The sequence below is a fragment of the Carlito syrichta genome, unplaced genomic scaffold, assembly GCF_000164805.1.
Source record: "Carlito syrichta isolate Samal-C Ts95f unplaced genomic scaffold, Tarsius_syrichta-2.0.1 Scaffold307953, whole genome shotgun sequence".
Classification (NCBI taxonomy): Eukaryota; Metazoa; Chordata; class Mammalia; order Primates; family Tarsiidae; genus Carlito; species Carlito syrichta.
Window position 1 is genome coordinate 463,473 of NW_007252049.1, and position 15,792 is coordinate 479,264.

Genomic DNA, 15,792 nt, shown 5'->3' on the forward strand with positions numbered 1-15,792 from the left:
GCTGGAGTCGGGTGTGGCGCTGCTCATGGACGCCACGCTGCCCAGCACGGGGTCGGGGCTGACGCTGTGGTTGCTGGAGTCGGGCTGCCGGTGGCTGTCCAGGTGGCAATAGACGCCCTCCACGGAGGAGAACTGCTCAGGGCACATGGGGCACTTGTGTTTCTGGTTGGCGTGGGCCTGGTGGATGTGGGCCAGCAGCGCGTTCTCGTCGACGAAGACCTCGGGGCAGTGGATGCACTGCAGGTCGGCCTTCTCAGAGAGCTGCGGGTGGCGCGTGAGCACGTGCTTCTCCAGCTCCTCTGTCTGGCTGAAGGTGTCCTCGCAGTAGTCGCACATGAAATCGTCCTTCTTGGCTTCCTTCTCTGACTTGGCCAGATGCTCCTTGTTCTTCTTGTGGGCCTGCATGTGGCTCTGCAGCGAGCTGGTGGAGGAGAAGCCGCGCTTGCACACGGTGCACTTGAAGGGCTTGCTGGAGCTGTGGGTCTTCAGGTGGATCTTGAGGTGGTCGCTGCGGGAGAAGGCCGCCTCGCACTCGTGGCAGTGGTACTTCTTGTCGCCCGTGTGCAGCTTGACGTGCCGGTCACGGCTCCGCTTGTGCTTGAAGAGGCGGCTGCAGTAGGTGCACTTGAACGGCAGCTTGTCGCTATGAATCTGCTCGTGCCTCTTCAGGTAGCTCAGGCGGATGAAGGACTTGTCGCAGAACTGGCAAGGGTATGGCAGGCCCGTGCCGCCCTCCTCCTCGCCGAGGCCGAGGTCACAGCCATCTCCGATCATCTGCGTGGGTGACGCAACATCCTTGCTGGAGGGAGACGAGGCCACCCAGGAGAGTTGTGGGTCGTCATCACCATCTGCAGGGGGAAGGCGGAGAGGAGATTAGAGGCAATTCCCAGGGCTGCCGAGAAACAAGGACAGAGCCAGCTTCTCGACAGCTCGCGGGCTGAGGCTGTGCAGCTGGCCAACTGTGCGGGGCCGGGGGAGGGGCGGGGGCCGGAAGCAAGTGGACACGAGGCCGTCCCGCCCACAGAGGGCACCGCAGACGCGGAGAGGAAACGCCTTTTTCTTCAAAGACACCTGCCTGGGCCCAGCTGGACATGGCACCTCCTTCCGAAGTGAGACTCTCGGCCACCTCCCTGATAGGGGACAGGACAACTGAACAAAGTCACCAGAAGTGATCTCACAGACCTCCAAAAGGAGGCAAAGTCAACACCTGGCAGTCAACTCCCCTCCAACCCCAACCCTGGAGGGAAGGGCATCCCACCGGTCCTTAGAGGCACGGGCAAAATTTTACCCAAAAAAATCCCTTTGTTGAATCAGCCGTACCACATACCACATTCTTTGGAGGTAGGGAAGCTGATGGAGCTGGAAACCGCTGCTTCAGATAGTAGACAACACATAGGAGGTGTGAAATCACAGGGCACATGACTCCAGAACTCCAGTGCTCAGACAGGAAGTGAGCCGAGGGCACTGAGGAAGCGGTGGGTTTCCTTGCCCAGAGCATCCTCACAGGGATCATTTTGTCTCCATTCCCCGATGTGCCCCAAGCCCATGCAGGACCCCCTGGAGGTGGCCTGATGGTGTCAGTGGTTGGAGGATGGAGGAGGACGCAGAGGCCACATAGCTCAGAGCAGGGCGGGTCAAAGAGGTTCTCCTCACACAGACCCCCAGCGTGTCCCACCCTCCCTGGGGACAGCCTCCCTCCCCCCATGCTGGCCCATCCAGCCTCAGAGGAAAACTAAACAAACCTAAGGGCCAGCCATTTCTGGGAAAACAAAGGCACACAGGACACAGCAAATAAAGCCAGAGAAGTTTCCTGGCGGGTCGAACGGAGCCAACCCGTGCAGCAAGTCAGTTCCGAGGCTCAAGTTTCTCTTCAGTTGGATTTAAAACTTAATAATGAATGAAACAGACCGCAGGCTGCTGCGGGCAGGGGAGAGACAAACAAAAGCTCAGATTCAGCTATGCTGACCTTGCTCTTGCAACCCCGAGGAAATAAGCCACTGCCCCCGCCTCCCCAGCCGCCAGCCAGCCCGGCTGAGTCTTCACAGAAGCTCAGAGACGTAACCCAGACGTGACCTTGGCCAGGAGGCAGCCTAGACCTTCAGGAGGGGAAGGGGCAGGCACACCGCGTTCCCAGCTCAGGCAAGCACTGCCACACATGCCTTGCACACACGCAGTCATATCATCATCCTGTACACACACACCTCAACGTGCATGCATACACCCGTGTACACACGCTCATACACACAGACCTTGGTTCCCATTCAAGGATCTCCAGGCAAGCTGCTTCTGCTGTCCCAGACCAACCCCAAGACTTAGAGATAGCCAGGGCTGACTGGAGAGTCTTAAGGATCCCTTGTATCCCATGCTGAGCCAGTTCTAGGCCCCACCCTGCCCCGGCCCTCCCAGCCCCTGGTGCTGACCGTATGAAGACCCCAGCTGGCCCTGCTGCGGAAGCTCGCCTGGATGGAGTCTGCTCTCCCCAGCTCCTGGCTCCAGGTCTCCCGGCAGCCGCCCCACCACTGAAGCCTGGCCGCCCAGCCACCCAGCCTGGCTCCAAGTGCCTCCCGGAACGTCCTCCCAGAGCGAGGGCACCTTCTCCCCTGGGGGCCTCACATTACGGGCCCTTCAGATGGGAAGGACGCAACCACTGCTAGCTTCTCAGATGAGATGCGGCAGGCGGTGCCCAAGCCTCTGCCTGCTAATTCCCAGCTCTTGCCAGCTGGGATCTACAGGGCACAGACAAAAGGGACCCAAGGGAGGGGATGGCTGGAGCCGAGGGACCTGCTGGGCCCCACCCCGGCTGGCTGAACTGGCTGCTTCTTATTTCGATGTCTTAGCTCAGACTCAATCTGCCACTCAGCCCTCCTGTGTGCCCAGCGCTCTGCTATGTGCTTTCTCACAGCCACCAAGGAGGCTGAAGTCGGTGCCACTGCCACTGGACAGACAAGGAAACTGAGGCACAGCCTCGGTGACTTGCCCTGGGAAACGACAGCACCAGCTACTGACATTGGGCCCCTCAACCATGACAGGAACCCAGACCAACTTCTGCAGGTCAAATAGTCAACTAAGACTACTCCTGAGTGGGTAAGAAGGGGAGAGGGCCATGTGTAAGGCCACCAGGGAAGTCAGAACTTGACCCCCATTGAATCTTCCCCCATGAGGAGGGCTGGGACAGCCTGTAGTTTGCATTTCAGGGAGGGCCACTAGGGCCCAGAGAGACACAGGAGCTGGCTGGAGGCACCAACAACCAATGCATGGAAACATTCGGCAGCTGGGCCAGTGAGACCAGGAAGGCGTCCTTTCACAAGACAAGCCTGGATGAGTACTCTGCTGGGTTCTTCTGCACCCAGTCCTCACACTGCCTGAGGACCAGGAGACAGACAGGAGTTCATCCTTGCACGGAGCATTCCTTTTAGCCTCTCAGACTCAGTCTGTGCATCTGAAAAGGGGGAATCATTGAGATGTGGATGGAAAATTCACGTGAAAAGTTGCTATTATTCCATGAAATGTCCAGAAAAAAACACATCCGAGACAGAAAGCAGAGGAGTGGCTGCCTGAGGTTGGAGGTGGAGCCAAGACTGACAGCTAGAGGCAAGGGGGTGTCCTTCTGAGATCATGGAAATACTCCAAAACCTAACTGGTGAGGACCACACAGCTTTGAAAACCTACTAGTCACTGAACCATTTACTTCACACAAGTGAATGGATGGTATGCAAATCTACTTCAGTAAAAGCTGTTGAGCAAAAGTACCATTTGACCAATAATAATAATAAATACTAATTAACACCACCAGCGCTAATATACTAGCAGCGACATGTACTGAGCATGTCTCATGTGCCAGCACTGGGCTAAGTACATTTATTATCACAATTTGTTCACTTTAATCCTCACAACAGCCATATCCGGTTGTCTCCGGGAGCATCCCATTACTGAGATGAGGCAGCTGAGGCCCAGTGATGTGGGGAACATGACCCAGTGCAAAGCCAGACACCCCAGCAGTGTCTGGGCAGGCTGCATCTCCTAGTGCACAGGACCTTGTCCCCCAGACCCGACCTCAGCCATCCACCACCGGGTCTTGAAAAGGAGAATCTTAATCTGCCTGGCGCCAGAGTACCCAAGGTTCTTTGCGGGCTGGCTGGTTGGCTTTATTTTTCTACAAACAAGTTTCCAAACTAAAGCAAAGCATATTATTCTGGGAGTGACAAACTGAGCAACTGCTGGGATTATAATCATCTGAATTGAAATGAAAATCAGGCTCCTGAAATGGAAAAGCCCAATCAGGGGAAATGGGTATGTTGACATATTCAGTCCCAAACTCAGACTGCCCAGTTCAAAGCCTGTTATTCAAAGGACATCCGAGCTCGGCCCTGCCATTCCACCCCCTCCCATGCATCTCGTTTTGGAGGCACTTAACTGTGTGCTCTAGTCGCGGCTGGAGAGCAGCGGGGACCACAGCTCAGGAAGCATCTGCAGGAGTATCCAGAGGAAGAGGTGCTCTTTCCTCACGGCTATGATGCCCTCCTCACATTGGCCACTGGGCACCACATATACACAGGTGCAACCACGCAAAGGCAAGCCTGGGTCCCCTTCAACCCGGACATTCCAGAACTCAGGGAGAAGGCAGGCTCAGGGAAAGTCCTGCTTAACAGCTATCTTGTGATTTTCAAGTGAACTCTTGCATAGGTTTTACTATGTGCCAGGCATTCTGAGAGCTGACCTGTATTAACTCCATCAATCTTCTCAACAGCCCAGTGAGATGAGAACTATTATCATACTTTCCATTTTCAGCTGAGAAAACAAGGCACAGAGAGGCTGAGAAACTTGTCCCAGGCCACACAGCTAGCAGGTGGTGGAGGCGGGATATAGGCTCACTTAGCCTGTTCAGCCCATTTTCACCCATGATGCTGCTCTGTCCCCTCCTGTGGGAGGCAGAGCTCAGGCAAATCAAGGGGGAGATACAGCGACGAACACCAGCCCTGTGACTTGCCCCTCCACCCAAATAAATGCAATCAAGAAAATATGACCAAAATGAGCAGAAAAATCACTTTCAAAATGGAGATTAAAGTCATTTAAAAATGACTAATCCTGCAAAAGGCTTGGTAGGAAGTGGGTTATGGGAGGCTTTGCTGTCTGCCACAGGAAGAGAACCAAAACAGGATAAAAGAGGAGAGAATTTTTGATAAAAATTCAATTAAGTAGAAAAAAGAACATTAAACTGGGCTTCAGAACACATCAGCGGCAGGAAGAGCTGGGTGACTCCCAAGCTTGCATGGTAGCACTTGGTGACTGGTGTGGAGCAGGATGTGAATCCAGTAGGCTGAGGCTGCAGTGGTCTGAGGCTGGCTCAATGCCCCAGTCCAGACACAGCAGCACGGAGTGGCCGCCCAGAATGGCTGGAGCCACAGCTCATGGCACCTCCTAACATGAGAAGCAAGGTCCAGATTGTCAGATAAGATGGTCAGACCCAGGAGGGAGAGGGGCCAGTCCATGGACCACCAGAGACAGCCACAAGGGGGACCTCACTGACAAGAAGGAGCAAAGACCCAGGAAGGCATGAGCCTCCTGTCATCAAAGCTATGCAAGAGGAATAAATGGCCCCGCAAAGAACACTAGGAGGGCCCCCTGCATGGGTGGGAGGGTGGAGACAGCTGAGGTTCAAGAAGTTCCAGGTAACTAGACAGCCCTGGGCTGGACAGTTTCACCCTTGTGAAGATGAATGACCATCAGCCTCCAGAGAGGACAACAGCTGAGCCAGTCCCAGAGTGACGTTTCCATCCAGACCACAAGTGCCTCCTGCACTCAGGACAGTGCTGGATGCCATGGAGTCCCTCAGAGGCCCCCCAACTTGGTCCTGCCCCGTGCATGTCCCAGACCCTGCACAGGAGAGGCTGACGTGCAAGCAAGGAACCATGGGAGAGGTGCTAGACACTGGACAGAGAGTCCATCTGGAGACCTGGTCCTCAGCTGCCTCTGCTGGCATACAGGAATTCGTGCTCTCCAAGGTCCCCTCCAGACGGAGACAAAGGTCACCTTGCACAATACTCCAGCCATCCAGACTGTCTTCACCACAGACAAAAAAGGCCTGACGATTCTTCATAAAGCCCCAAAAGGTCTCCTTGCCATTCAACCATTTCTCTAGAAAAATAAAAATTGCCAAGGAGACACATTCCTCACAGGATAAAGCCCTCTCATATGCCAAATACAGCCTCCTCTCTGCCCTCATTAGAGCTCCAAGAATGGGAATCACTGTGGCCCTTCCCCAGGCTCACAAGAACAGGAGCCTGCATTCAGGACCCATCTACTCCAATCCCACATGACACAGAGAGAGAAGGGAACTCACAGGGTACATTGGTAGTGGCTGTCTAAAGCACTCTGTTCAGAAAGATTCTGAGGCCAAATCTGGGTTCCAAAGAAATGAGTACTGAAATCAATTGGTGATGTCTGCCATGAGCAGAGGCATGTGGGAATCAAATAGCCAATGGGTACCAAGCAGATTAGAGAAGGGCATCTCCTGACTCCTGCTTCTAGATGTCTTTACCCGTCAGGTGTCCTCCTCTAGGAAAGAACCTTCCCGTTCCCTCTGAGAAATGAGGCTTTGGAGCAGGGTTCCTGGAACCCCACTGTTCACCCAGAGACAACAGGACTCACAGACACCATGGAGCTGTGTCTAGAGAGGGGCTTCCAGTCAATGAGGTTAGCTCCAACCTCAGCCAATGGTGAGGCTTGCCCAAATCGGACACAAAGTAGCCTGGGTGATGTCTGCCAGAGCCTGGGATGATGAGAGTTGCCAAATGTGACTGAGCTTCAGGGCATGCCAGTTGTGCGTCTCATGGTGACAGAACCCAAACAAGTGTGTCCAGACCTGAAATGGTGCATGCTCAGCTCAGCAGCAGGCATATTCCTGCTCCCTGCCTGAGAAATTCACTCTCCACCCATTCTGCCTCCCGCACCCTGGAAGCTGCAGCAGAGGGCATGGGATCTGGGAGCCCATCTTCAGAGGCAGCTCTGTTGCTAGGGGACGAGGGAAGTCACCTTTTCTTTTGGAGCCATTGCCTCTGTGACATGGGTGGACTGGGCAACCTCTGAACTGCTTTCCCAGGGCTGCTTCCAGCAAACTGTGATGTGAGCTTCCCCGAGAGGCCCCAAGCTCCTGTACAGCAAACCTCAGTCCAGCTGGGTATCTGGGTCCCATTGCATGGCAGCCCACGGGGAGGCAGGCCAGAGCTCTCAGGCTGGGTGGGGCATTCTCATGGGTTCAACACCCTCCAGCCCTAGAGGAAAGATCCAGATCCCACCTGGGACCTGCAGACACCAGATGCCTAAGCTAGTTAACCACCCCGGGACATCCAATCACATCCCACAGGTCAGACCAACATCAGCGTGTGGGGGCAGACAGGGCACACACATCCTCACTCATTGTATTTCACTGGCAGAAACTGAGGCAACACAGCAAGTAACAGGCAGATCCAGGACTAAACACATTATAATTAGAAAAGTTACTGTGTATGGTACACTCTCTGCTAGCCAGGTTCTTTACCAGCGTCTTCTCAGTCAATTCTCACAACAGGCCTGTGAGGTAGGATGTTAACATCCCCCCTGTATAAAGAAACTGTGGTACGTGAACACAGTGGAATACTAAGAAGTCATAAAGAACCAAATCATGACCTTTGCAGCAACATGGATGCAGCTGGAGACCATCATTCTAAGGGAACTATCACAGAAACAGAAAAGTGTATACCACATGTTCTCACTCAGAACAGGCCCTGAACACTGGACATGTGGGCACAAAGATTGGAATGATTGATGCTAAGCTCTACTACAGAACCAAACTTTGGGGGATAAGGGACACACAACCATTCACTGTGTACCCTGTCCACGACTACGGAGGGAGAGGGCTCGCTAGAAGCCCAAACCTCTCCTTCACACAATTTACTTACGTAGCAAATTCTCACATGCACTCTGCAACTCTAAAATAAAATTTTAAAAGTCCCCCTTTTTTATAACTATGCAGTGACACTTCAAGAAAGCAAGTAACTTCTGAGTATACACAGACAGCAAGCGGCAGACACTCTCCGCCCACTTGCTAACCACTAGAGTACACTGCTTCACCAGGCCCTGAGGCCAGTTCAGGACCCATTCCACTGCCACACCTGCTCCCCCTCTCCCGAGGTCCACCATACACAAGCACAGTGATGGGTGGGCCCTGTGATGTGAGCTGAGTGCAGGTCCCAAGCTCTACAACCCCACCCACCACTAAGCCAAAGTCATGATCTGAGGTGGGCAGAGTCGTGGTGAATGGCCAGGCCAGGCTGGGTCTGATGCTCAACACAATGAATGCAGCCAGCCTCTTTCCTCAGTGGCTGGTAGCTAGAACAGCCTGCTTTAAAAGTGTGTGCAGAACCAAACTTGAGATTGTGATAGGCAAAATAATGATCCCCTCAAAGATGTCCACATCTTGACTCCCGGAACTCATGAATATGTTACATTACATGGTGAAATAGAATTAAGTTGATAATCACTTGACCTTACAATCAAGAGATTATCCTGGATTATTTGGATGGGTCCACTGTAATCACAAGGGTCATTAAATGTGGAAGAGGGAGGCAAAAGAGAAGGTCAAAGTTACACAGTATGAGAAAGACCAACCACCAAATGCTGGCTTTCAAGATGGAACGGGGGCCATGAGCTAAGAAATGGGGGCACCCTTCAAAAACTGGAAAAGCAAGGAGATGGATTCTCCCTATGGCCTCCAGAAAGGAATGCAGCCCTGCCAACAGCTTGATTTTAATGCAGTGATACCAGGGTTGGACTTCTGACCTACAGAACTGCGAGATGATCATTTCTTATTGTTTTAAACCTGGTACCAGGAGTGGGGTGCTGCCAGTGCAAATACTGAAAATTGTGGAAATGCCTCTGGAATTGGACAGTGGCCAGAGGCTAGAAGAGTTCTGAGAAGTATGATTTCTTAAAAAGCCAGATAGCCCTGAACAGATTACAGGAAATACAGTTATTAGTGGCTCTGTTAGCGAAAACTCAAAAGAGAATAAGGAGCACATTAGAGTAAACCTAAATCACCTTAGGAACTATCTAAAGCATCATGAACAGATTATTAAGAGAAATGTGGATATTAAAGGAACTGCTGGTGAGAGCTTATAAAGAAATTAAGTATATGTTTGGACCAGATGCAGTGGCACATGCTCATAATACCAGAACTTTGACAGGCCGAGATGGGAGGATCGCTTGAGCCCAGGAGTTTGAGACCAGCCTGGGCAACATAAGGAGACCTTGTCTCAAAAAAAAAAACCAGCAAAAGGAAAAAATAGAATATGTTCTTGGAAATTGAAGGAAAGGGGATCCTTGATATTTAGTGGTGGAAACCTTAGTGAAATTGTATCCCACAGTTAGGCGGAAAATAGAACTTTAATGGATAAACTTGGATATTTGGTTAAGGAGATTTCCAAGCAAAATGTTGAAAGTGTGGCCTGGTTTCTTTTTGCTGCTTACACTAAAAAAAAAAAGAAAAACATAGATTGAAAAAATAATTGTTTGACTAGGTTCGGTGGCTCAGGCTGTAATCCCACCCCTTGGGAGGCTGAGGTGAGTGGATTGCCTGAGCCCGCGGGTTCAAGACCTGCCTGGGCAACTTGGCGAGACCTCATCTCTACAATAAATCAAAAATTAGCTGGGTGTGGTAGCGTGCGCCTCTAGTTCCAGCTACTTGGAAGGCTGAAGCGGAAGGATTGCCGGAGCCCAGCAGGTCGAGGCTGCGGTGGCTGGGAGCGGCCACTGCACTCCAGTCTGGGCGACAGAGTGAGACTCCAACTCAAAAAAAAAAGAAGAATTGTTCAATAAAAAGGAACCAGAAATTAATGATTTTGTAAATTCTCAAATTGCAAAAACACTACAATTAAGATATTTGCTTATAAGAAAGCATGCTCTAGAGAAAAATTGAAGGTGGGACTTGACATGTTGCTAATATCTCAGAAAAATAAAAATGTTAGAATACTGAGTCACACCAAAGGCTTTTTGAAGAGATTAAGGGTGGGGCTCGCAGATGTCTTAGATCAAACCAAAGAGCATCTAGGAAACTTGAGGACTGCCCTGGAGCCATCTCAGCAGAAGCCAAAGGTAGAGATGGGAATACCTACAAAATATCTGTGGCAGAATCACTTGTCTAATGGAGCAAACACCCATGACATACATAGAAGACTCACAAGGTTCTTAAAAAATGTATACCAGCAGAAACACAGCCAGCTTGAACCAAAAAAGAGAGAATACAAGATGAAAGAAGACTGTTGGACGCCCAAAATTCTACAAGCAGGAAACAATGCAAATATGTGCTACATTTCATGGGAAAAAAAGGATGACTCAGAGGGTGGAACCTTGAGCCCAGAGGGTGAGCCACAGAAGATGAGATCACTACTGGACTAGTCCAGATTCTGGCACTGTGCAACCACAGGCAAGGCTATCCCTGCTTTGTGTTCTCATATCCCCAACTCTTGAGAGAGGGAATCAGATGAATAGGTCTCTAAGAGTCTTTGTAGCTCTAAGAGTCTGTGAGTAATTAATGATGCCTGCCCTGGGTACAGAATGAGAAGTATCAGATGGTGGGAATCCCAGCTCCTCACTATCACCTAGTTTGGGTGTTTTTTTATTCAGCAGTTTGTTGAGCTGCTTTATATGCCTGGTCCCTTGAAAGGTACAGAAGGCACCCAACACTCTTAGGTTTCTATGCTCTTATCTGCCCAGTCTGTCAAGTAATTACTGCCTAGAGTTTAAACTCTAAAGCAAACCTTTGTGCTCTGAAGTACTGAGAGCAAGAATCCCTCTAATGGTGGCGGCCAGTACAGCATCTACAGTAGATTACTGACTTCCTAAAGGGACATAAGAGGGTGTGGTGTAAAGGATAAAGGTCCAAACCCTGGGAAAGGAACCAGAAGTCCATCCTAGGAAAGAAAAGGGATGAAATTGTTGGAAGTTCTTTCACCAGAGGTAGGACAAGGAGCCCCGTGGAGGCTACCAGAAGCGGACATAGCTCCACCTGAAATCTTGAATTAGAATTACGCTATTAGCAAAAGTTACAGCAGCTCTAATCCGTCCACCCCTCCTCCATGAGCTGAGAGTTCCTTGCGGATGTGAGCTCACACTCCCCAGTGAGGCTGCAGCAAGGCAAAGCAGGCATCATTCTTTCAGTTTGGGGGGAAAAACTCAGCAGAGTGGGAGGCTCAGGGATCAGTGGGCATCCCGAGGACAGAGTCAGGCATGCAGAGGTCAGCAGCCCAAGCGGAGAGGAGGGAGAAGCACATGTGCCTTCAAGGTTCACTGCCCTAACTGGCCCTGTGAGAGATCCCAGTTTCTCCCTGCCTCAGAGGTGCACTCGGCATATAGCTTCTGAGAATCCTCAGACCCCTCAACGGACCGGAAGTCATGGCCAAGAATGCCCTTTTTTATCCATCTTTGAGGACAGATGAAATGCCATGAGACAACAAGTAGCGGCCATCAAGGCCCTTAAAACTTCCAGGGAGACAAAACATCAGCATAAGCTCCAAGAGACTGGGCTAACTGCAGGGAGACACAGGCCACTGAGAAACAGAGCCACGGGCAAGAGCATGCACAGGCTTGCTTGGGACACAGGCGAGCTGCCACTCACTAGCCATGTGACCACGGGCAAGGTGCTACACCTCTGAGCACCCTGACCCCGGCCTCACCCACAGGATAGGGATAAATGTGACTGTCTTATTAATGGTTATATGCGGCCAAGCGTTTGTTAAGTGTTAACTAAAAGAAATGAAAGTGATCCACTGTCATCAGTCGCAAATGCCACCATCCGTATGGCGTTTAAGCTGTACACAGCACTCTACACCCGTGACCCCGCTAGGCATTTGCAGCAATCCTGCATGATGGTGGTGGTCACAGTGGTTTTGTTATTGTTATTCTCCCCTTGTTACAAGGAAGTAGGTGCCACATGCCTAGGCTCCCTGGAGGGAACCAGCACCCATCTAGTCAGTGCTCACCCTCCAAAGCAGCTGGGTTTGCACATTGAGTCATGTGGTCACTTCACAGATGAGGAAGCAGAACAGAGAGGTTAGGTCACATCCTGACATCACAAAGCAGACAGTGAATGGGCATGCTGGAATTGGACTCCCAGCCCAGGGCTCTTAGCCAGCTTGATTGGGAGATATGATGACCTGAGCAATGGGTCACAGGTCACCATGGCTGTGCTCCCGCTGGACAGTCTGGGGCCACCCAGTTATCAGAGATTTTGTAAAAATGCCAACATTTAGAAATCAAGAACTCTCAACATTCTTTTAAAAATACGCAGTCATTTCTGGCTTTTCTTGAACGACAAGACATGGTGGCCCAGGCTCTTTGTCCGGCATGTCAATGAGGGTGCAGAGCATGGCTATCCTTTGGATCAGGGTCGCCCCTCTCCTGCATGCCAGACTCCCAGGCTCCCTTCCCCATTATGGGGTGTCCTTACCCTGAACGCATTTGTGTTTGGGTGGTGGCTAAGGGCCAGCAGCTGGGTGTAGACTCCCAACCCCACCACTCACTGGGTGACCTTAGTGAATGACCCTCCCTCACTCAGATTTACAGATGGAGAAACCTGCCTCAGTTTCCACATCTGAAAAATGGTGTAACAACAGTCCCAACTACAGAGTTATCATACAGATGAAATCAGTAACTATGTGTAAGGTGTTCTACGTGATAAATGTTGTAAAATGTATTTAAAAAGTCACTGGCTACTGGCTCCCAGATCATCACCAGGTGACCACAGAGCAAAGACAGAGAAAGGAGAGACAAGCAACAGCCATGATGATCGGAATGGACACAGGACAGCGCCCTGTGCCCTGATAGATAGACAAGAGGGTCTGAACTGAGAACCTACAGTTACCCTTGCAGAAGGTGGTTTGCCAAGCAAAGCAGACCTGACCTGCATAAAGACCCAGAGGAGGGCCCCTGCCGCAATGATCCTGGGACATGAGACCCAAAAGATGCCTTAAGACCATCTCATTATACAGATGGAGCCCAACACTCTTTATATATATGGGGAAACTAAGGCACCGGAGCCAGGCTATGGCTTGATGCGGATTGCCCCACTCACGGCGGAGGGGCTGGGGGCTGAGGCTCAGACTCCCAGAACTCCCCCACCAGCACCCAGAGGCTGCCGGACAGCAGGGCAGGAAGGCCACGCCCACCTTTCCCCTTGAAGCCTCCGACCCAGCAGAACACACAGCCTGCTGGGTTGCTCCATCCCTTAGACAAATTTACTTAGCACTGATATTGAAAATGCAATTGAGCTTGAGTTTTATTGCAGAAATTAAACAGGCTAGGAAAGGAAAAAGAGTCAGCACTAGTCAACTCACCTGAGAGCTGGCTGTGATCAAACTTGCTGAAGAGGAGTCCTGAGATCAACTCCTGCCAGCAAGGAGGGCCCCCAACCTGCCATACGAGGGACTCCCCAAAGGCCCTGGAGCTCAGGGGCTCTGGCAGGCATTCCCGCCAGCCTCCAGACAGGGGCCTCCCCCACACCCTACCCAAGGACCGGGTGTCTGTGGAGTCATCCCGCGAGCCGGATGAAGCGACACCACCCAGGGCCGGTGCAGAGGGCGCTCTGCTCACCCCGGAGAAGGCAGGACGCTTTCGGGGTTGAATCTCTGTTTTCCTTCACTCCCTTTGGAGATCAGCAGAGCCCACATTCGGTCGCATTTGTGGACCTGGGACTGGAAACAGCTGCGCTCTAATTACATGTAAAGTGTACCAAAACATCCCTTTTATCACAGACTGGAAATCTGTTAGCATCTGTCTCTCCTTTGTTTCTTCCACAAGATACAAGCTTGTTTCTACATTTTTCTCACCTGTAGCGGTGATTAAAATTCATTATAAATGAAAGGAGTGAACAGAGAAACAAGTTCCTCTGTGTACCGTTCTAAACTCAAATTAGAAACAGCTGTTTGCTAATTCATGCAGTGATGTTTTGTCGTGCTCTGTGAATCAATAATAACTCACCCTATCGCTGTAGAAATTTTTGGATAATCCATATATTTAACACGGCGTCGGATTCTCCAGGCAGGGCTGTGGCGGCAGAACCTCAGGCGGAAGGGAGGGGACTCAGCTCACACTCGGGAGACGATCTCGCCACCCGGCAGAGAACCCCAGGCCAGAGCCGGCCAGCACCTCGCCCGGACATGGGTCCTGGGAGGACCAGAAGGAAATCCCGGAATGGGCTCCCCGTCTCCGTCCCGCCCCCGGAACCACCACACACACAAAATCAACTCTGATTAAACGCAAACCACACACATCCTCCAGCCGACGGGGGGAACAGCAAAATTAAAAGTCTAACTGGTACCCGGAACAATTTAAAACTATTAAGTAGAGGTGAAGCTCTTCTGTAAGAAAATAATTCTTTGATTGGGATTAGGTATGTTTGGGTCACATTTTTCTCATCCATACATTTTAGCTGTAGGGGTTGGAGCCACAGTCCAGACATCCTCGTAAGCCTGAGAAGTGTTGAGGCACCCCTGCCACCTTCAGGGAAAGGGCATGGGGTGTCCAGCGCTGCGGCCCCATCTGAGGCTCAGAGGGGAGATGTTCTTTCTTCTTCGTAGTGGGGGAGATGGGTAACAGCTTGGAAGTGCTGCCACCGTGGCATGCCCAACCTGCTCTGTTCGGGCTAACACACCCATCCTTCAAGACACTGCCTCCAGGAAGCCTTTCCTGACTGCCTCTGTCACTGTCAGTATCCCTCCAAGACCTCAGGGCACTGGCTGTTTGTATTTGAGCATTTGGGGTGTCCTGCATCCCATGCACCTATTTGGGTCTGGGACCTGGTCACTGAGCCACTTGCTAAACTTTAGACTGGTATCTGCAGAGCCCTTTCTATGGCCAGACATGGTGTCAAGTTCTCCATAAGCTTTAACTTGCTAAGTCCTCACCTCTATCCTATGCAGTGACTACCATCATCATTTCCTCCCATCTTACAGATCAGGCATCTGAAGCTCAGAGAGAGCAAGGGTCCCAAGTTCCACAGCAGTTAAGAGGAAGGAGCCTGGAATGACTCCACAGTTCTCCAGGAAGCCACCAAGACCACACATTGTCGGCAGAAAAGCCCACTGGGCCTGCCCCACCCAGTTCAGCCTCTGAGTCAGTGTTCAGTCCTCCATCTGGTCACCGCCCACCCAAACCCAACCTGTGCCCACCACTTGGCTCTGCCAGCACCAGGGTGGAGGTGGGATGGGTGGTCCCTGCAGGGCCAGGAGTCCAGTCTTCATTGCTTCCTCCCCTGGTGTTCCCTGGCATCTGTGGGAGATAGCAGTCCAATATGCCCTGGGGTTCCACAGGGGGCAGGGCCCGGGCAGGGCCATGGACTCAGAGCCTTCTCTTGGCAAAGGCCACTTGGCCAGACAGTTCCACTCCTAGCAGGCCAGAGGACAGGTAAGCACAGCCAAGGCACCATCTTGGGAAGCAGGGATGCTCAGACTGGGCCCTGGAAGAGGAACAGGATCTTCACGGACCCCCAAACATGGGGCTCTTCCCACTGAGAACTTACAATGACTGCAGGAAGAGCCAAGATGGTCGTGAACAACACTGATGCTCAAATGAGAGGATCAGTGCCCCTTCCCTCCCCGTCAACCGTCAGATCAGACCAAGGAGAAAGGCCCATGTGCTGCCGTCCTCAACTCACCTCCAACAGTTCAGCAAAGGAGAGAGCGGCCCATGCTCAGCGTCCCCAGGGTGCAGCTGCTTCTGGGAATGACACGAGCACGGGGTTTTCCCTGGCTTTGTTTTTCA

General features: G+C 51.7%; 1 protein-coding gene across 1 annotated transcript in view; it reads right to left on the reverse strand.

The window, feature by feature from the left end:
* The window catches only part of ZNF423 (zinc finger protein 423), a 163,117-nt gene that overhangs the window by 138,841 nt on the left and 8,484 nt on the right, over positions 1 to 15,792 (reverse strand). Inside the window, 1 exon segment of the mRNA XM_008064723.2 lies at positions 1 to 848. This exon segment is cut by the window's left edge and continues 12 nt beyond it. Coding sequence (XP_008062914.1) covers positions 1 to 774 — 774 coding nt within the window. The 5' untranslated portion in view covers positions 775 to 848.